Source organism: Orussus abietinus, unplaced genomic scaffold (genome assembly GCF_000612105.2).
Source record: "Orussus abietinus isolate OABI.00-Male unplaced genomic scaffold, Oabi_2.0 scaffold425, whole genome shotgun sequence".
In the NCBI taxonomy this organism is placed as follows: domain Eukaryota; kingdom Metazoa; phylum Arthropoda; class Insecta; order Hymenoptera; family Orussidae; genus Orussus; species Orussus abietinus.
In genome coordinates this window covers 38,305-60,404 of record NW_019394599.1, presented here as the reverse complement: position 1 = coordinate 60,404, position 22,100 = coordinate 38,305, and the positions used below count along the sequence as shown (strand labels likewise).

Genomic DNA, 22,100 nt, shown 5'->3' with positions numbered 1-22,100 from the left:
ATCGAGCTTTCTGCACTTGTTGGTAGAAGATGTTAATATATGTTAAAGGATCTTTGTGAATTTTTGTCGCGATGAGAACTGCGTCCACGGTAGCTTGATGGGGAAGGTTGTTCCGTTTAAATTGATCTCAGGAGCTAGTGGCTGCGATTTTTTTCGGAGGAGACACACAGGGTTTGAAGTTTTTGTGAGGAGTTCATCACTTTTTTAGCTTGATGGGGAAGATTGTTCTGCTTAAATTGATCTCTCGAGCTAGTGGCTGCGATTTTTTTCGGAGGAGGTACAGAGTTTTGGAGTTTTTGTGAGGAGTTCTTCACTTTTTCAGCCGGTTCTCCGGCTGCCCAGATTTGTAACAGGTGGCAAGTGCATTAGCCGTCTGCATCCTCCACCGGAGGTCGAACAGGACGCGGTCGCTCGATCCTTCCCGTGAATCTCTCAACTCATCTCTGATTTGGCAGAGATGAGTTAGGAGATTGCCATAATGGTAAGCCACCACCGTCAACTGCCGCATGGTGTTACCATCACGAATACGTGAGCCGCCAACGGCAACTGGTAGATGGCACAGCCATCGCGATTGCGCGAGCCCCTACCAGAAATTTGTTGCGCCGCCCTTGGGGGCAAAAAACGGTGAAAGCTAAGGTACGAAATCAGATGGCAGTACACGGTTTGATCGCGCGACCCTGCCCGTGAGCAATCTCCCAACTTATCTCTGTTTGCTATCTCTATTCAGTGTAACAAATATGGCCGAATTGTTGCTAGATCCAAATATTCGAGGATGGGTGTTTCTGCCAATTGTTGTGATCACATTTTTCGTCGGAATCGTTCGACATTACATTTCCATATTACTAGCGACGCAGAAAAAGGTTGAGCTCCAGCAAGTTCAGGACAGGTTAGATTATCCTGTTTCATACGTTATGTTTTATTCAAGGATGGTATTCGTATTAAATTTCGTTTTTTGGAATTTTGTTACCGTAGCCAGGTGATGATTCGTTCGAGACTTCTGAGAGAAAATGGGCAATATCTCCATGAGGCTGGATTCGTCATGAGACGTCAGTTTTTCAATAACGAAGAAACTGGGTACTTTGTCACGCAGAAGAGAGCGGCGGTCTCGCAGAATCCTATGACGGATCCCAGCATGATGACCGATATGCTGAAGGGGAATGTAACTAATGTTCTGCCTATGGTTCTCATTGGAGGATGGATTAACTGGATGTTCTCTGGATTTGTCACGAGTACATTGATTAAATTTAATCGTCACGGAAGACATTGACGTATACCCTGCTACATTTACTGTATTTAATCAATTAAAATAATTCCTTTTTAGCCAAGGTCCCATTTCCTTTGACGTTACGCTTCAAGCCTATGTTACAAAGAGGCATCGAGTTGAGTACTTTGGATGCTGCGTGGGTCTCTTCTGCATCTTGGTACTTTCTTAACGTATTTGGGTTGAGATCGATCTACACCCTCGTCCTTGGAGAGAACAATGCTGCCGATACGTCTCGTCTTCTCCAAGATCAAGTGTCCGGAGCAGCCATGTCGATGCCCCCAGACCCAAAAGCTGCATTTAAGTCCGAGTGGGAAGCGTTGGAGATCTACGAGCACAACTGGGTTCTCTCTAATGTAGAGAACGAACTCATCAAACATACCGTCGACTCGGAGAAAACCATTTACCATCAAAGCAAAACAAATTAATTTATAATACCCTGTATGTATAGGAAAATAAATCTTTTAATTTAAAATCTAATTATAAGGTTAAGGAAATGAAGTGTGAAGATAGCAATACTTTAAAACTGGCTCGGTCAGAATTGCCAGTCAAATTTTTATCGTGTCATAAATATTCAACCGCTTGTCTCAGTTTATACTCCGAGATGACTTTGATTATAGATCAACAGTTTTCAAAATTCCGCAAAAATTAGTCGCTTAACATTATCATTCAAAAGTCTGTCAAGTTTAACAAATCAAACTTCAAAACCATTCTTCCGATAACATGTCTGAAGTATTTAAGAAGCCTTCCTTGAGGTTATCCTTCAGCAGTATAAGCTTTGCAAAGAAAAGTGTAACGCGATTGAAAACGGTTAGTGTACACATAGGAAACAGAAATGTCTAACTCCTTTTTTTTTACTTTATTCATTGTCGTAAGATGATATGAAAGGCGCTGAGAAATTTAATCGAGGTCAATAAACTAAATTTCATCTATCCCCCTTTTGGTGGGAGCGTCATTTTGAATACACAAGTGGGAACAAAACCTGGCGCGTCACGTTACCGATATTTATATTTATATTGAAGTCTTTAACACTCTACGTTCATAATTATACGATCTAAAGCGTTCCATATGTAATTTCAGTAATGCAATGATGAAGAGATCGACGTAAAACTATCGAAAACCCGTGAATTCATTATTCTCACGACTGTTTAGGACCAACGTCGCCATCTGTGACGTTTAGCTGCAACTAAATTTTTGCTCTAAAAACACGCGTTAGTCCGAGACGAGCCAGCATTCTCTTGCAATCGTTGATGAAAGTATTTTCCATATTTTCCCATCTGACTCTGTAATATTCCATTTCTACGGTATTCTAAATTGTTCGAGCTAGGTCCTGAAACTTTTCATTTTCGATTCCAAGCCCCCATAAGAGTAAAACATCAAAAACTGGCACGAATTATGCCATGTTGGTTCTAATCCATCAGTAAATTAATTTTTTGATGAAAAGTGAAATTTCATGAGTTTCAGGACCTACTTTAGGGCCTCCATATTCACGTGGTAAAATTTGAAAAACGAATCGGTACACCCAATTCGGAGAATACTTTCCCCAACGATTTGACCTCTCAGATATATATAGGCTGACTCTTTCATATCACCTTAAAACCACTAGAATTATTGTAAATTAAGGGTCGAGAACCGAATTTGTAGCATCGTAGGTTGAGGGGTCGCCTTCTTTTTTGTGCGGCCGTGCGAGCAGTTTTTGAATTCATGGAATGGATCACGGACGAGCCAATCACCGAAGAAATCAGCGACAATGTCGCCATTAATGTCAGACTGACCCAACAAAAAAGATACCCGGAAAAGAGGGCTCTAACTTTAGAGGTACTTCATAACAAATGTGCATAACTTTTTCGTTATAAAATTGTGAATACTACCCAGTGAACACTGTTATATAACTGTTGGGTAAATGTTACGTTTTTGAAACTAACACGTTATGTAGCATAAAAGTAACATGGAAGTTAGATGTTAGTTATTATTTCCCACTGGGTAAGGTAACATGTTATATTAATGTTATAATTTTATTTACCTTAAAATAGTATTCATTTTTCAAACATTTAAAAAAAGATCACGCAATTTTATCCAAAATTATACAATTTTTTATTTTTTATTATTTTTTGGTACTTGACAATAGTTAGATATTATATTCTTCGTCATAAAATTATGAATATTATTTCTTCGTCATAAAATTATGAATACTCTTTCTTCGTTATAAAATGATGAATACTATTTCTTCGTTATAAAATTAAGAATATTATATTCTTCGTCATAAAATTATGAATATTATTTCTTCGTCATAAAATTATGAATACTCTTTCTTCGTTATAAAATGATGAATATTATTTCTGAATCCCAAGGATCGGTCTCAATTGTTGATACATCCAGCTGAGAGGACGAGAGAGACCAGAGCCTACATATCCCAATTGCTGAAGAGCTTGGGGGCATTCAAGAGATATTCGGAGAATTTTCGCGACACCTTCGCCACGGTTTGCATGTACCAGTATTTAGGACCTGGCAGAACAATTGTTCGCCAAAACCACGAGGCATGGGCCGTTTATTACATTGTAAAAGGCGAGGCTGCTATTTGCAGATCTGTCGAAGATAGCATCACGGGTTCGTGCTGAAACCTTCTCCAGATATTTAATATAATAAAATTAACCGAAATAATAGCGCACCAAAGCTAACACTATTTCTTTATAATTATTGTACGAAAACGACAGATGGAGTATGCCATTTAGCACAATACCCAATTTAATTCGACCCTATTATAAAGAAATCGAAGTAAAACTCGATTTCTTTATAATTATTGTACGAAAACGACAGATGGAGTATGCCATTTAGTACAATACCCAATATAATTCGACCCAATTATAAGGAAAGCGAGTTTTACTTCGATTTATTTATAATTATTGTACGAAAACGACAAGTGAAGTATGCCATTTAGTACAATACCCAATATAATTCGACCCAATTATAAACAAATTGAGTTTTACTTCGATTTCATTATAATTATTGTACGAACACGACAGATGGAGTTTGCCATTTAGTACAATACCCAATTTAATTCTACCCAATTATAAACAAATCGAGTTTTACTTCGATTTCATTATAATTAGTGTACGAACACGACAAATGGAGTATGCCATTTAGTACAATACCCAATATAATTCGACCCAATTATAAGGAAAGCGAGTTTTACTTCGATTTGTTTATAATTATTGTACGAAAACGATTAGTGAAGTATGTCATTTAGTACAACACCCAATATAATTCAAAGAAAAATCTTCTTTACCGACGTCTATCAAGTTCCTCGACGTGTTTCACTTCACCTTAAAGGTTTCATTTTTATAATAAACTGAGGCAGACCATTGTTTATCCTACAGGAGACTCCATGGACATCGACATGGGCATGCTAGGACCAGGCGACATGTTTGGAGAAATTGCATTGTTGCACAGTTTACCGAGGAAAGCGACCGCAGTGAGCAAAAGTAGGGAACGTATATTTAACAATTGATTAAATTTTAATTTCTGTCAGATTTGGTAAGACTCGCCCTTAGTAGCATAGAATAATTTGTAAATATTTCTTTGTAATCTTTGCTAAGTATCTCGAGCGACAGATTTTTTATGATTTCTTGCAGATTTTANATGGAGGATATTCGTTAAATATATAGAAAATATAGGAGAAATATTTTGTGCTACTAGGAGCGTGATTAATCTCTTTTTGGAAATTGTTTAGCCTCGATGGATCTGCTCTATTTGCCTGGAGAGGACTTCAACAGGATCCTCAGGAATACGCTTTTGGAAGAATGGAGTATCCTACAGGACGCGATGATCAGTTTCGACTATTTCAAGGGCTGGGACGAGGTCACGATTCGAGAATGTTGCATCCTCGGAAAAGTGAAGGATTACGACCCTGGCGAGGTTAAATTACTCTATAAATAAATGATTTATAAGCTAATGAAAAAATGGATCCTAATTGTTATATCTTGTAAAGGTCCTACTAGGCGATGGTAAGGGCATGGTGAATTACGTGTACTTCCTCTTATCCGGCGAGTGTCGACTCATAGAGCATTTAAATGTTCGAGAGAAGGGATTCAGACATTCTTCTCAATATCAATTATACAATACTGATAAAACCAAGGAGACCTCGAAGTACAGGCCTAAGAGAATCAGCAGAAGGCCTCCCGAAGATGAGACGAAGGATCTGGAGTACGTGCAAAGTCAGGTAAAATTAGGACTCCTATTGTTAGCATTGGAAATAATACCTCGCGATCGGTATCGATTCCTATCAGTAAAATATCAATATCTTCCCGAAAAAGAGACGAAGGATCTGGAGTACGTGCAAAGTCAGGTAAAATTGGGACTCCTATTGTTAGTGATGGAAATAATACCTCGCGATCGGTATCGATTCCTATCAGTAAAATATCAATATCTTCCCGAAGAAGATACGAAAGATCGGAAGTACGTGCAAAGTCAGGTAAAATTAGGACTCCTATTGTTAGCATTGGAAATAATACCTCGCGATCGGTATATATTCCGATCAGTAAAATATCAATATCTTAACACATTCGCTTCCGGCAAATTTTTTCCATTTCAAATACTGCCCTAGTAGGACAAAATATTTCTCCTATATTCTCTATATATTTAACGAATATCGTACATTTTGTAAATATTTAGCAGACATTTGAAATATTTACCAAACGTTTACTTTAGAATATTATCTCTATAATATTTATACAATATTAGCTCCACGTGTTTTCATAATACTTTTCTACCAGATATACAAAACATTTCGTTTCATTTTAAATACAAGTATTTTTTAAATATTATCTGCCGAATACATTATAAACGTCTTGAAAATATTTAAAATATCTTCGAATGAAATCGAGTATTTCATTTTTGATCTATTTTCGATACCTCGGAGTAAATACCAGAGAATTGAATTAATGCAATATTATCAGTAAGTATCGTACCAGTCCCATCACTACCTATTATTCGCCGTAATGATTATTTCTAAGTGATTTTCAATTATCAGGAAGCCGAAGCAACCGAGGGAGAGAAATTCGAAACGAACTACACCAAGGCGCTCCTCTCCAACCGACACCCTGGGAAAATCGACCCCGAGAGGATGAGCATCGTGACCACGACATTGCTAGACGTCGTAAGTCCTAATTGCGGATCCCTAATTATCCAGTAATTCCGAATTTCCCCCAGGTAGCCAGTGCACCTGTGTGGGGTAAATGACCATTTTCTAAATAGTTCCTAAAATTCTTCAGGTGACTCAATGGCATGAAATCACCGAAGTCGCAGCGGCGTTAATGAGGGAGCCCTCGACCCTTTCCCAGCAAGAATACCCGCAGAACGTTTACACGGTGTTCATGCAAATTTGCAAGTTCACCAGAGGCGCCTGCTTCGGGTTAGGTGAGGCCCAACATCCTTAAGGTGAAGTGAAACACGTCGAGGAACTTGATCGACGTCGATAAAGAAGATTTTTCTAAATGCCTACGTTGCCGACGTTCGTTTCTATATTGACAGCTGGGTCGAATTATATTGGGTATTGTACCAAATGGCATATTCCACCTGTCGTTTTTGTACAATAATTATAAAGAAATCGAAGTGGAACTCCAGAAATCCTCTGGATTCATGCTTTCTGGGGCTCTAATTGACTGCAGAGGGACCCCCTGCGCCATCTGTGATTTCCAGGTCAATTAAATTTTCACTCCGAGACCTCGTATTCCCATCGTTTTAGCATAGAAGTGCATACAACACTTTTTTGGCCTTTATCCCGATCAAATGCGAGTTTATCGATTACCAGAGTGTTATAAATTGTCATAACATTGTCCTGACCCCTGTCCTGTAACAGTATTCATGCAAATTTCCAAGTACAATATAGGGACGCCGGGAACTTCCATGTATCTGTTACATATATCTGTCCCATTACAACAAAACTGTTCCAATTACATATTCATTATGGAACTATTATATCACTAAACAGTAATAGTGTGATAAAAACATTGTAACCTTCATGATAGAAACCAAGTATATCGCTCAGCAATAACTATTATAGAGCACCGTTGTTCTTTTATTTTAGAACAATTACAGAACATGTTTGCTGGGATCCACTTCATCTAACAGTGTTCATACAAATTTGCAAGTACAATATAAGGACGCCGGGAACTTTCATGTATTCTTTTGAAAACTGTTGCAATTACATAATTATTATGGAACTGTCATATCATTAAATAGTAACAGTGTCATAGAAACATTGTAACCTTCATGTTAGAAACCGAGTATATCACTCAGCAATAACTATTATAGAGCCCCGTTGTTCTTTTATTGTAGAACAATTACATTATAGAACAAAATTACAGAACATGTTTGCTGGGATCCACTTCATCTAACAGTGTTCATACAAATTTCCAAGTACAATATAGGGACGCCGGGAACTTCCATGTATCTGTTCGGGGGTCCGTCGATAAGTGATTATCAATATTCGGAGAAAGTCGATTTGAATAAATGGGAGGCACCAGGAGATAGTTTAGGGCGGAGAAACAACATCTGCAGCGAAAGGGATTGTATCAGTCCGCCTGGGCCGGCACATTATCGTTGCTTGGACCCAGTTCCTGTCTCACTTCCTGTTTTTCCAGATTCCCGCGTTTTAGCGGAGCTCCGCCATCTTACAGCCTGGGATAAACACTCGATAACGTTGACAATTATTGGGCTGTTCCCAGTGGCAGTTCGTGACTATTCGGAAAGATGGTATCAAATATACAAATGTCTGTAGCAAACAAAAAAGATGGATTGCCCCTTACATTTTGCGAAACTCTTCAACATCGTAATTTTCCAAGTTTATAACAATGTAAACATGGTACACATCTGCGTTGATTTATGCCTTACGCAAATTAATCTACGTAAACTAAAAGTTTGTCGAACCACTATCTTGGGTGGCTCCGATTTAATGTCAAAAGCGTGATTTCCATGTGCCATTGCTCTTTGGTCCCTTACAGCGAGCCGCCAAAGGCTGTTCCATAAATTCCAAAAAGAAATTTGTAAAAACTCTAGAATTTACTTCTGCAACGGGACGAATCATATGTTAATTTAATTAATTATTCCTGCAATCTCCTGTACCATTGATCAGGTTTTTCCCGACCTTTCTCACTGTTTTATTAAGGCATGCAATTATTAACAATGAAAATTCCCCCCGAGAAAGACTTTTTCCGGGAATTTATGAAATCACTTAATATCTCGCTGGTTTGACCAGGTAAATTGAAAAAATATAATGCGCAATTGTTAAATTCCTTGTTCTTGTTCCAGGTGAACAGATGCAAAATCGCAGGGTGGTGTCGACCTCCCCATCCCGATGCTTCTTGATCCCAAGGTATTGGTTGATGGACCACAATCGTGCCAACATTTGGGAGTGTGTTAAATTGTTGCTGGACTCGAAGTATCCGACGACTGAACAATTGCTGGACACCTTCGTCCAGAACCGAAGGTACGAACAGGGATCCGAACGAACCACATTTCGGTCTCTTCAACGTATTAAGATGAAGTGAAACCCCCCTCAAATAGGTCGATTCGAAAAACACATTTTTTTAAGGGTATTGCATCGAATTCTCCGAAACTTTGTCACATGACTGATGATCATGTAAGAATTCTCCTGACACTTTTAAAATTTGGATTTTTTAACAAAATTTCTTAACTTAGCCCAGACCAGAACCAAAATGAAGTCGAGTTCTCATATTTCGATCGATATCCAATTATTGAAAGCTCCAATATGAGAATCGAAAGGGTCAGGACAATTTTACGACAATTTATAACACTCTGAAAATCAAGAAACTCGCATTTGAATGGGATAAAGATAAAAAAAATAGTGTCTTATGCGCTTCCGTGTTGAAACGATGGAAATACGAGTTCTCGGAGTGAAAATTTAGTTGACACGGAAATCATAGATGGCGCAGGGGGTCCCTCTGCAGTCAATTAGGGCCTCGGAAATCATGAATCAAGGGGATTTCTGGAGTTTTACTTCGATTTCTTTATAATTATTGTACGAACACGACAAATGGAGTATGCCATATAGTACAATACCCAATTTAATTTGACCCAATTATAAAGAAATCGAGTTTTACTTCGGTTTCTTTATAATTATTGTACGAAAACGATAAGTGAAGTATGCCATTTAGTACAATACCCAATATAATTCGACCCAATTATAAAAAGATCGAGTTTTACTTAAATTTCTTTATAATTCTTGTACGTAAACGGCAGATGGAGTATGCCATTTAGTACAATATCCAATTTAATTCTACCCAATTATAAATAAATCGAGTTTTACTTCGATTTCATTATAATTATTGTACGAACACGACAAATGAAGTATGCCATTTAGTACAATACCCAATTTAATTCTACCCAATTATAAATAAATCGAGTTTTACTTCGATTTTTTTATAATTATTGTACGAAAACGACAAGTGAAGTATGTCATTTAGTACAATACCCAATATAATTATTGTACGAAAACGACAGATGAAGTATGCCATTTAGTACAATACCCAATATAATTCGACCCAATTATAAAAAGATCGAGTTTTACTTAAATTTCTTTATAATTCTTGTACGTAAACGGCAGATGGAGTATGCCATTTAATACATTACCCAATATAATTCGACCCAACTGTCAATATAAAAACGAACGTCAGCAACATATCTAGAAAAATCTTCTTTACCGACGCCGATCAAGTTCCTCCACGTGTTCCTTCACCTGACTTCACTTTAATTTACTGACACTTTTGCGAGCAGGTGGAGGTCCTATAAGCAAGAACTCATGGAAAGTATTTTGAAGACTGGACGACGAGGTCGCGACACAGTTTCCAAGTACGACGTGCCATACTCCATCAGAATTGAACACCAAATCGTCCATCCCCCATTGTTTCGCAAAGACTAAAAAGACACCTTATTCCCTGATCAAGGTGAGGGGCTATTCACTCGGAAATCTGTGAAAAGGATTTCTTTGTTTAGAGCGAATTGCCTTTGACGTTATATGATAAACAACAATGGGATTCGGTAATACGTGACGTTCGGCCCTAAAATTGTGACAGTGTTTTAGTGATTTCCAACAATTTCTGCTTGCGATTTCTAGCTAATCTCCACGTAATTTCAAGTGTTAAGGTGAAGTGAAACTCCCTTCAAATCAGTCAATTCAAATACAAGACTTTTTTTTAAGGGTATTGGACCAAACTGTCCGAAAGTTTGATACATGACTCGTGACCATCTAAGAATTGTCCTCACACATTCAAGATCTGAATTTTGTATTAAAATTGTTTCTTAGCCCAGACCAGAACCAAAATCACGTGGAGCTCTCATATTTCGATCGATATGCAATTATTGAAGGCTCCAATATGAGAATCGAAAGGGTCAGGACAATTTTACGACAATTTATAACACTCTGAAAATCAAGAAACTCGCATTTGAATGGGATAAAGATAAAAAAATAGTGTCTTATGCGCTTCCGTGTTGAAACGATGGAAATACGAGGTCTCGAAGTGAAAATTTAATTGCCCTGGAAATCACAGATGGCGCAGGGGGTCCCTCTGTAGTCAATTAAGGCCTCAGAAACCATGAATCCAAGTGTATTCTAGTTTTACTTCGGTCTCTTTATAATTATTGTACGAAAACGACAGGTGGAGTATGCCATTTGGTACAATACCCAATATAATTCAACCCAGCTGTCAATATAAAAACGAACGTCGGCAACGTAGGCATTTAGAAAAATCTTTATCGACGTCGACCAAGTTCCTCGACGTGTTTCACTTCACCTTAACACTAAACCTACCACCGGCGGGTCAAATTGACCGGTTTAAATGGTATTTGTATTGGGGGTATATATCATCGGTAGGTTTAGTGTTAAAATCCATGATTTCTTGATTGAATACCCCCTCGGATGAAGGCATCTCCCGGATCCTCAAATTTCTCTTCATTGTCGTTCAATGGCTTTCTACTCTCGAATGGCTCTAATTTCGGTGTAAAATCAAAGAAGTTACTAGACTCGCGGTTATTTCTATCGGTTGGAGTATCTCCTTGGTATGTAATCATTGATGCCCAAAATAGAACGTGTTTGTATGCTTGATTAACCACACATCATGAGGAAGACCCACCCACGTACGTATTACAATTCCTCATCTTACATTACATATTATTGGGTTACTCCCGTTCGTGCGGTTTTTGTATTTAAAGAATCTCAGATATTATACAAATATTATAAAAATAATGTTCTGAAGGAAACGTTTTGCAAGTATTTAAAATGTCTGGTAATGAATATTTACAAGATGTACGATACTCGTTAAATATATACGAGATATAGGAGAAATATTTTGTGCTATCAGGGAAGTCGCGACCCCAGTTCAAGTGCATAAGATAAACCCTAATCAGAGCAATTTAAACCGACTAAAAAATACCTGCAATTATTTCGGACGGATCAGGTGCACTCGCATGACCTGCGTCGTCTTTGTACCACAAGACATTTGCAACATTTTGCAAGTATTTCAAATGTCTGGTAATAAATATTTAGAAAATGTTCGATACTCGTTAAATACATAGAAAATATAAGAAAAATATTTTGGGCTGCCAGGGAAGTCGCAATCCCTGTTGAAGTGCACAAGCTAGACACTAATCACTGCAGTTTAATCCGGTTAAAAAATATCTGCAATTATTTCAGACGGATCAGGTGCATTCGCATGACCTGCATCGTCTTTGTACCGCAAGACATTTGCAACATTTTGCAAGTATTTCAAATGTCAGATAATAAATATTTAGAAAATGTACGATACTCGTTAAATATATAGAAAATATAGACAAACATATTGTATTACCAGGGAAGTCGCGGTCCCAGTCAAAGTGTACAAGCTAAACCCTATTGAATGGAGTTTAGCCCGACTAAAAAATGCCTGCAGTTATTTCGGACGGATCAGGTGCACGGCATGCACTCGCATCACCTGCGTCGTCCTTGTACCGCGAGAGGCCCCGGGCGAGTGACGCATATTCCACCGAAGTACGTATACACTAGACGTCGAGTCAGTCCCTTTCGGTCCCGGTATTGGCTGGCAGAGGTGACGTCACTCGTTCGAGGCCCGATAACTCTTTTCTCTTTCCTCTTTCCTCGGCGTTCGGAGCCGGGTGGGGCTCCTATCGAAGATCCCGCGCAGGAAGTCGGGGCCACCTCTGGGTCTCCTCCGCAGTCCAGCGCGGACGACGGCGCGGCAAACATGTGAAACGCTGGCCCGAGAGATCCGAGAGGCGCACCCAGAAGAGGAAAGTCGAAAAGAGGACGGTAAAGAAGATGCGCGCCTCCTGAACGCGCGACGGATACGGTGTGTCGGTCTTCGGGTCCCTTAAGGGCTCTTGGGGGCTCTACGAGGTGTCCCACCGAGGGATGTCCCACCTTACGGAGTCGCTGGGTCGGTAAGGGGCATCTTGGTTCGTGTCTGTGGTGCTAGTGGCTGTTCCGGTACCACGTCGGTCGGCATGTCGCAGGACTAGAGCGGGACCAGCGGAAGGATGACGCGTCTTCTGGCGTGGTGCGCCGTCCTCGTCATTCTTCAATTATGCCGCGGTAAGTCGAGGAGTACGTGGCCGATGTAGGTGACCTAGATGGCCGACCGACCGGAGGTCACCAGGCGAACCTCCGACCATTAAGGTGAACTGAAACGCGTCGAGGAACTTGATCGACGCCGGTAAAGAAGATTTTTCTATACCCACGTTGCCGACGTTCATTTTTATATTGACAGCTGGGTCGGATTATATTGGGTATTGTACCAAATGGCATACTCCACCTGTCGTTTTCGTACAATGATTATAAAGAAATCGAAGTAAAATTCCAGAAATCCTCTGGACTCGTGCTTTCTGGGGCCCTAATTGACAGCAGAGGGACCCCCTGCGCCATCTGTGATTTCCAGGACGATTAAATTTTCACTCTGAGACCTCGTATTCCCATCGTTTTGGCATAGAAGCGCATAATACACTTTTTTTGCCTTTATCCCGTTCAAACGCGAGTTTATCGATTAGCAGAGTGTTATAAATTGTCATAAAATAGTCCTGAGCTTTCTGAGGCCCTAATTGACTGCAGAGGGACCCCCTACGCCATCTGTGATTTCCAGGGCAATTAAATTTTCACTTCGAGACCTCGTGTTCCCATCGTTTTGGCATAGAAACGCATAAGACACTTTTTTTGCCTTTATCCCGTTCAAACGCGAGTTTATCGATTACCAGAGTGTTTTAAATTGTCGTAAAATTGTCCTGACTCTTTCGATTCTCATATCAGACCCTTCAATAATTGTATATTCATCGAAATGTATGAGAGCTCGACGTCATTTTGGTTCTGGGCTGGGTCGAGTTAAAAAATTCTTTTAAAAAATCCAAATTTTAAATGTGTCAGGACAATTCTTAGATGATCACGAGTCATGTTTCAAAGTTTCGGACAGTTTGGTCCAATACCCTTAAAAAAAAGTGTTGTCTTCGAATCGACTGATTTGAAGAGGGTTTCACTTCGCCTTAACAGGTGATAAAACTGAGTTACATAAGGGGATTGTTTGCAGACTGAAGGTGGGGAACACCTGACTGGCCATGCGGAGTACCGAGGTACTCCACTTCCGGGAGATCTGGAACGGTGAATGAGAGATCAGGGATTAATGACGTTAAACTATTATAATTGATTGGGGTGGGAAAGGGCGTACACGGAGGAAACCTGAATGTGATGTTGACATTGAATGAAACTGACGTTAGCCCTCTATGGGCCCGTGTAACTTTCAGGTCACAATTTAAATGAAAATTTTTTTTTTCATTTGCATATATAGGTTCCTAATTGCTGATTTTTCGTTCCCCCAATTTTTTTTTTATTTAATGAAAAATTCGGCCCATAGAGGGTTAAATAACTATTAACGATCGCGCGAGGTCGGTGTAAGTATTAGAATTTACGAGGAATTCTCTCGGTGGAGAAAGCGAGAACGCGGATAACGGCGATTTGAATGCGGCCCGCGTTCCAGTGGACGACGGAGAATGCGGGAAAGATTGCGGTAAAAATGACCAACCTCGCTCTTAAGGTTGTGTGAAACCCCCTCAAATCAGTCGACTCGAATAAGGCAATTTTTTTAAGGGTGTTGCATAAAACTGTCTGAAACTTTCACACAGTCGCCCTCGTTTTAGTACTACGAAAAGACATGGAAGTCGTGACGATAGTAACCTTTTTGATAAATCGGGTTCATCGCCTTTTTTATTGAATCCCTGCGATATCTTCGAAACCTCGATGACATCAAAGTGCCGGAAAGTTCGCGTTAAAACCGCCAAACATCGCGCCTAACATTGCGCATTTAAGTTCATGTAATGGAAAAAAGAAGAAAACACTAGCGCTCGTTTTAATACTACGAAAACACATGAAATTCGTGACGATAATAACCTTTTTGATAAATCGGTCTCATCGCCTTTTTTATTGAATCCCTGCGATATCTTCGAAACCTCGATGACATCAAAGTGCCGGAAAGTTCGCGTTAAAAACGACAGACGTCGCGCCTAACATTACGCATTTAAGTTTATGTAAAGGAAAAAAAAAACACTCGCGCTCGTGTAATACTACGGAAAGACATGGAAGTCGTGACGATAGTAACCTTTTTGATAAATCGGGTTCATCGCCTTTTTTATTGAATCCCTGCAATATCTTCGAAACCTCGATGACATCAAAGTGCCGGAAAGTTCGCGTTAAAACCGCCAGACGTCGCGCCCAACATTGCGCATTTAAGTTTATGTAATGGAAGAAAGAAGAAAACACTGGCGCTCTTTTAGTACTACAAAAAGACATGGAAATCATAACGATTGTAACTTTCTTGATACATCGGTTTAATCGAAGATGATTATATTCAATCTCTCCGATATCTGGGAAACCTCGATGGCATCAAAGTGCCGGAAAGTTCGCGTTAAAAACGACAGACGTCGCGCTTAAATTGCGCATTCGAGTTTATGTAACGAAAAAAGAATAAAGCACTCGCGCTCGTTTTAGTACTACGAAAACACATGAAATTCGTGACGATAATAACCTTTTTGATAAATCGGTCTCGCCATTTTTATTAAATCCCGCCAACATCTTCGAAACCTCGATGACATCAAAGTGCCGGAAAGTTCGCGTTAAAACCGCCAAACATCGCGCCTAACATTGCGCATTTAAGTTCATGTAATGGAAAAAAGAAGAAAACACTAGCGCTCGTTTTAATACTACGAAAACACATGAAATTCGTGACGATAATAACCTTTTTGATAAATCGGTCTTGCCTTTTTTATTGAATCCCGCCAACATCTTCGAAACCTCGATGACATCAAAGTGCCGGAAAGTTCGCGTTAAAACCGCCAGACGTCGCGCCTAACATTGCGCATTCGAGTTTATGTAACGAAAAAAGAAGAAAGACTATGAAATAAATACTACGAAAACACATGAAAGTCGTGACGATAGAAACCTTCTTGATAAATCGGTTTAATCGACGATGATTTTATTGAATCTCTCCGATATCCTGGGAACCTCGATGACATCATAGAGTGTCTCATGGCGTATCGAGTCGACGAATTGCATTACCTGGTATTTTCGCATTACCACATGTATGCCGGTTAAACAGAAATTGCGTCCTTAGTTGTGGGTGCATACGCGATCTGTGAATGAAAAAAAGGAAGAATTAGACAATGCGTATGTACTGTATGAGGCAGGAAACGCGGGCGTGTAGAGACATGGAGCATCGACCGTCTGCGGCAATTTTCGAGGGTCGCTATCACGAGTTGATAAGCTCGGAGGGAGAATTGAACGCGTTCGCATGGCCGAGGGAACCGGCTAACCCACAAAATCTGAAAATTGAGTTATCACCGGGAACGTATGTGGGACATGTTCCTCTACGATAAGCAAAAGTGATTGTGCCGCAGCTATGTCGCGTAGCGCGGCAGAAAGTCCCAGGTTAAATATTTATTTAACCGCGGAAAGGCCGCAAAAATTTATCGGGTCGATCCATAAGTTCCCTAGTAGCGCGGAATAATTTTTAAATATTTTTTTATCTCTGCTAAATATCTCGAAAGGTGAAGCATTAATTTTAACTCATTTCCTTTTTCACATCTAATTTCTATTTATATTCATCTTTGTGTGTTAGTATTCGGACAATCTGCGTAAATCCCTAGTGGCACGAAATATTTGTCCTATATTTTCTATATATTTAACGAATATCGGACATTTGGTAAATATTTACCTGACATTTGATATTTTTGCAAAACGTTTACTTTAGAATATTATCTCTATAATATTTATATGATATTAGCTCCATGTGTTTTCATAATATTTTTCTACCAGATATACGAAACATTTCGTTTCATTTTAATACAAGTATTTTTTAAATATTATCTGCCGAATACATTGCAAACGTTTTAAAAATATTTAAAATCAAAATCACGCGTTTTGCTCCCGTAATGAAATAGCGGAACGAAAATATTAGAAAAATTTCCCGTGTTATTTGATAACAAATGAAGTGTCCGATAATAGTCGTGAAGTAAAAAATGTATTTTTATTATGTTCACGAGCTAAGAAATATAATTTCTCCGTATGTTTATAGATTATTGAAACTAAATATGTCATTGAGATATTCAACAAATATTTCAGATATCTTCGAATGAATTCTACAAGAAATCTTAAAAAATCTGTCGCTTGAGATATTTAGCAAAGATGACAAAGAAATATTTAGAAATTATTCTATGCTACTAGGGAATGTTTTCGTTACCCTAGTAGCATAGAATAATTTCTAAATATTTGTTTGTAATTTTTGCTAAATATGTCAAACGACGGATGTTTTAAGATGTCTCGTAGATTTCGTGCGAAGATATCTAAAATATTTGTTGGAAATCTCAATGACATATNGTTACGTCCTTTGACGCTATCCAATATTATACCTTAATATATTAATTATATTATATTATACCTTATATTATACCTTAATTACAGCAAATAACAGCGTCTTCATGTCTGCTAAATATTTTTCAAACGTTTATAATGTATTCGCCAGGAAATATTAAAAAAAAACACACAAGATGAATATAAATAGAAATTAACTATGAAAAAGGAAATGAATTGAAATTAATGTTTCACTTTCCGTTTCGCTTCCTTTTCTTAACATGCGAATTTACACTTCTAGAGTAAGTTTACAGTAACACAAGAAGTTTCACTAAAACAATAAATAATCTTTTCATGTATTCTGCTGAACAAGAGGGAATTCAATCCCGACAATTGAGGTTCTTGCGTTTCCATTATTTGCTATAAATGCCATTTTAACCGCGTACAAACTGGAGGCAATGCGTCCTCGTTATCAGGAGATCACGAAACCGTATAACTCATTTCCTAGCGAGATAAAATGATTTCCCTGTACGCTGCGGAAACGCTGCGGGGAGAACGTGGACCCTGGAACGATCAAGGGAATTAACTTCGAATTTATTTTGCAGGCGGCTCGGGGGAGAAACCAAAGATGAAACCGGAAGCGGACGAGATCCAAATCCCCGAAGGGTCTCAACTGGAGTTGAACTGTTTCAGCCCGAGGCAACTGAAATTCGTCTATCCTAAAGATGTAGAAGAAGCGGTAGGTTGAAATTCCAAACATCATAGACAAACAATATTAAAAAATGCACACGCAAATGTAGGTTGAAATTCCAAACATCATAGACAAACAATATTAAAAAATGCACACGCAAATGTAGGTTGAAATTCCAAACATCATGGACAAACAATATTAAAAAATGCACACGTAAATGTAGGTTGAAATTCCAAACATCATAGACAAACAATATTAAAAAATGCACACGCAAATGTAGGTTGAAATTCCAAACATCATAGACAAACAGTATTATAAAATGCACACGCAAATGTAGGTTGAAATTCCAAACATCATAGACAAACAATATTAAAAAATGCACATCTCTGTATTAAATGGACCAATCGGTTTCGTTGATAGCTTAAAAAAACGCAGAAAAATCGCCCACTCTCGATGGGCTTATTAAAGTTGACTTTACTCATTCAAGAGGTTCAACAAACGACATTCATTGTCCAATTTGACACGCCAGGCTGAACATCGTGGATAATTACTATATATATATTTGGCGCGAAACTCTACCGAATTTCTTAATAATATAAAATAATTCCTTGGCGCTCGGAATGCATTTAAGTTAATATTTTTAAAAATGTTCTTACCCCAGATTACCACTTCCACCCCGGAAGTGAATCAAAGAGAGGTCGAATATGGCTACGAAGCAATATTCCGTCGAACTGAAACCCTGTTTGGAGACACTGGGTGGTATGGTTGTGCCGAAGAAGACGTTATCATTAATAATGAGGAACATGACGAACCAGACGTCAGATGGATCTACGTTTATGTGACATGTAAGTTGGCCTAAGAAATAAGGAAAAGTATCTACTATATGGCGTTTAAGATAATGTGAAAGGCTCCGAGATAATTAATCGAGGTGGATAAATTAAAATTCATCTATGCCCTTTTTGGTGGGAACGTCATTTTGAATACGCAAGTGGGAATATAAGCTGGCGCATCACGTAACCGATATTTATGTTTATATTGAAGTGTTTTACTGTCTACGTTGATAATTGTACGAACTGAAACGTTCCATGTCTCATTTCAGTGAAGTAATGACGAAGAGATCGACGTAAAACTGTCGAAATCCCGGGAATTCATTATTCTAACGACCGTTTAGAACCAACGTCGCCATCTGTGACGTTTAGCTGCAACTAAATTTTTTCTCTAAAAACCCGCGTTAGCCCCGGGACAAGCCAGTATTCTCTTGCAATCGTTGGTGAAAGAGTATTTTCCATACTTTCCCATCTGACTCCGTAATATTCCATTTCTACGGTATTCTAAATTGTTTGAGGTAGGTCCTGAAACTCTTCATTTTTTATTCTAAGCCCCTAAGAAGCGTAAAACATCAAAAACTTGCACGGACCGCGCCATGTTGGTTCAGGTCCTTAATAAATAAATAAATTTTTTATGAAAAATTAAATTTCCTGAGTTTCGGGATCTACTTTAGGGCCTCCATATTCCCGTGGTAAAATTTGAAACGAATCGGTACATCCAATTCGGAGAATACTTTCCCCAACGATTTGACTTCTCACAGATATATTGGCTTATCTTATATTAGGACCTTGAATAAGTTCTCGCTGTTTTTTTGTGAAAATTAATGCTTTATTTAAAGTATGTGGTACAAAATACGTCACTGAAAGTATTGCCCATCACTGGACACTACTTTTGCCCATCTTTCTGGCAGCATTTGAATTCCCCGTCGGAAAAACGTTACGTCCTTTGACGCTATCCAATATTATACCTTAATATATTAATTATATTATATTATACCTTATATTATACCTTAATTACAGCAAATAACAGCGTCTTCGCGCAAGTGGATACTTTCATTTCATTGCGCGAGGTCTCCGGTGGTTCTGCGATAATTCCATGTCGCCCAACTTCGCCGAATTATCCAGTCGTCCTTATTGGTAACGACGACAGTGTAAGTACTGAAACATGTAGCCTATACTTTGATAATTTATGCCCTTACTCATATCTCACTTTTAGCAGCGCTTTTAAACGTCTTTTAGTTAACGATGATCGGACCAAGCTGAAAGACGCTATACCCATACTTTCTTTTATAGCCGCTTTTAATTAGAAGGCCGCTTTGACATAATGTAATACGACAATGTCAGAAAAATTTGACGACTGCGTTCCGCGCATGCGTTTTTTTGTGTGCCAAAAGTTCAGAGTCTGCTGAAACAGTAAAGACCTTATAATGTTTAATATAACGTTAAGAGAGTATTGAGTATAAGTTCCGCACAGGAAGTCGTGCTTAACGCTAAAAGTGAAATATTAGGAAGAACCTTGTAATATTTAATATAACGTTAAGAGAGTATTGAGTATAAATTCAGCACAGGAAGTCAAGCTCAACACTAAAAGTGAAATATTAGGAAGGACCTTGTAATATTTAATATAACGTTAAGAGAGTATTGAGTATAAGTTCCGCACAGGAAGTCGAGCTCAACGCTAAAAGTTAAATATTAATAAGGCCCTTATAATATTTAATATAACGTTAAGAGAGTATTGAGTATAAGTTCCGCACAGGAAGTCGAGCTCGACGACCGAGTTTCCTTCGACCCGAAGGTTGGATTCGTCATGAAGGAAATTACCCTGAAGGACAGTGGGTACTACAAGTGCACGATCAAAGACGAGGACCAGGTCCACGAACTCAATTATCACCTACTCATCGTCAGTGAGTACATTAAACGGTCGAGAGATCTGAGAAATTGGAGGAAAGCGAGATGATAAAATAAATCTCTCTTCAGGGAAGCAGAACCTCAACGAGCCGAAGATCCACGAGGACACTTTGAGGCACGTTACAAGGGGTCAAGAATTACGGGTCAATTGTACAATCGACGTGGACGCGGACATACAGTACGTCTTCAATTGGAGCACGCCTCAGAGGGTAAATTCTTCCTTATTAAGAAAAAAAAATTAGGATACTGGTGGGAATTATTTAAGCGTAAGCAGGCGCATGACGAATTGCGGTCTCGACCTGCGGAAATCCTCGATTGGACCAGATATTGCTCTTTCGGAGACCACAAACGTTTGCGCAATTGTTCCGAGATATCCAGGAGCCTTACCAACTGCTCGGGAGTATCCTCTTTCCCAACTTTTTCGCGAACGACTCCCATGAGTTTCTCGTACGGGGTGCTGCACTGTCAATTTGTTCTTACCAATCAGTGTATTGAACGAAATCGAATACGGGCCATTCGTTTGCGAGAAACGCGGATCTCGCCGTACAAACCGATGACAACTTTTTCGCGAACGGCTCCTACGAGTTTCTCGTACGGGGTGCTGTACTGTCAATTTGTTCTTACCAATCAGTGTATTGAACGAAATCGAATACGGGCCATTCGTTTGCGAGAAACGCCGATCTCGCCGTACAAACCGATGACAACTTTTTCGCGAACGGCTCCCACGAATTTCTCGTACGGGGTGTTGCACTGTCAATTTGCTCTTACCAATCAGTGTATTGAACGACATGAAAAATGTCAACGATCAGCTAAGGAAATGCGTGCGTGCAGCCATTGCCGCGCCTGAAAATGAAGGAAACATTTCCTAATGGTTAACATTTTGTACAATGAATCTTATTCCTATTGTAGAGTAGCAGAATAACAACGAGGCAGTACAGGAGAACCATAGGCGCCAATATGCAACGCACCACCAGTGAATTAATCATTAATGATATCACCGACGATGACGAGGGCGAATATACTTGCATAATCACAACGTTTTACGACAGCAAGAGAACCTCGAAATTCATCATAGTATACGGTAAATTGAAATTACCTCCGCCTGTAAAACTCTGACGAGTTCACGTTGTTCATATTTTTACTTTTTCTTTCTATAATCAAGATCCAGACGTGAAGTACATTAATCTGACCTCGCAAGATGAGGACAGACATTACCAGCGGAAGTACGGAGACCGGGTCCAATGGGTCGTCTACGTCGATGCATATCCACAGCCTCAGCTTACATGGTAGTCTTAAAAAAAATTAACAACAAATTATTCGCAGGAATTATCTACTCTTCGTAACGATAAAAAGAACAACCAACCCAGACAGCACAAATATATAGCACAGAGGTTCATAGAATATTCTTTGAAAATATTTCAATATTAATATAATATGGATTTACGTGCTATGGACATTTTTTTAACATTGGATGAATGTAGTTTTGGTCAGTTTTTTATATTCGAAATATATATTAAT

At 38.9% G+C, this 22,100-nt stretch overlaps 3 protein-coding genes across 6 annotated transcripts in view; all 3 read left to right on the top strand.

The window, feature by feature from the left end:
* Window positions 1-674: 674 nt before the first annotated feature.
* LOC105702712 (ER membrane protein complex subunit 3) lies at window positions 675-1,983 on the top strand. Its single transcript, XM_012430490.2, has 3 exons — window positions 675-886; window positions 973-1,229; window positions 1,322-1,983. The coding sequence occupies exons 1-3, from the start codon at window positions 738-740 to the stop codon at window positions 1,687-1,689; spliced, it is 774 nt and encodes a 257-aa protein (XP_012285913.1). The 5' UTR covers window positions 675-737; the 3' UTR covers window positions 1,690-1,983.
* A 1-nt stretch (window position 1,984) lies between these two features.
* Window positions 1,985-10,199, top strand: LOC105702711. The gene is made up of 10 exons (XM_023432857.1): window positions 1,985-2,071; window positions 2,906-3,079; window positions 3,613-3,868; window positions 4,639-4,743; window positions 4,992-5,176; window positions 5,250-5,480; window positions 6,291-6,416; window positions 6,532-6,676; window positions 8,570-8,747; window positions 10,055-10,199. Exons 1-10 carry the CDS (start codon window positions 1,985-1,987, stop codon window positions 10,197-10,199), a joined length of 1,632 nt encoding a protein of 543 aa, XP_023288625.1.
* Window positions 10,200-12,470: 2,271 nt separating this feature from the next.
* The window catches only part of LOC105702715 (vascular endothelial growth factor receptor 1), a 19,576-nt gene continuing 9,946 nt past the window's right edge, over window positions 12,471-22,100 (top strand). For 2 of the 4 annotated variants that reach the window (XM_012430497.2, XM_012430494.2), the window contains exons 1-8: window positions 12,472-12,863; window positions 17,762-17,895; window positions 18,509-18,692; window positions 19,695-19,825; window positions 20,431-20,578; window positions 20,652-20,791; window positions 21,492-21,663; window positions 21,745-21,868. In XM_012430497.2, coding sequence (XP_012285920.1) covers window positions 12,809-12,863; window positions 17,762-17,895; window positions 18,509-18,692; window positions 19,695-19,825; window positions 20,431-20,578; window positions 20,652-20,791; window positions 21,492-21,663; window positions 21,745-21,868 — 1,088 coding nt within the window. In that variant the 5' untranslated portion in view covers window positions 12,472-12,808. Of the gene's footprint in view, window positions 12,864-17,761; window positions 17,896-18,508; window positions 18,693-19,694; window positions 19,826-20,430; window positions 20,579-20,651; window positions 20,792-21,491; window positions 21,664-21,744; window positions 21,869-22,100 lie in introns of those variants that run through there. The other 2 variants (XM_012430495.2, XM_012430498.2) reach the window with 2 other exon arrangements.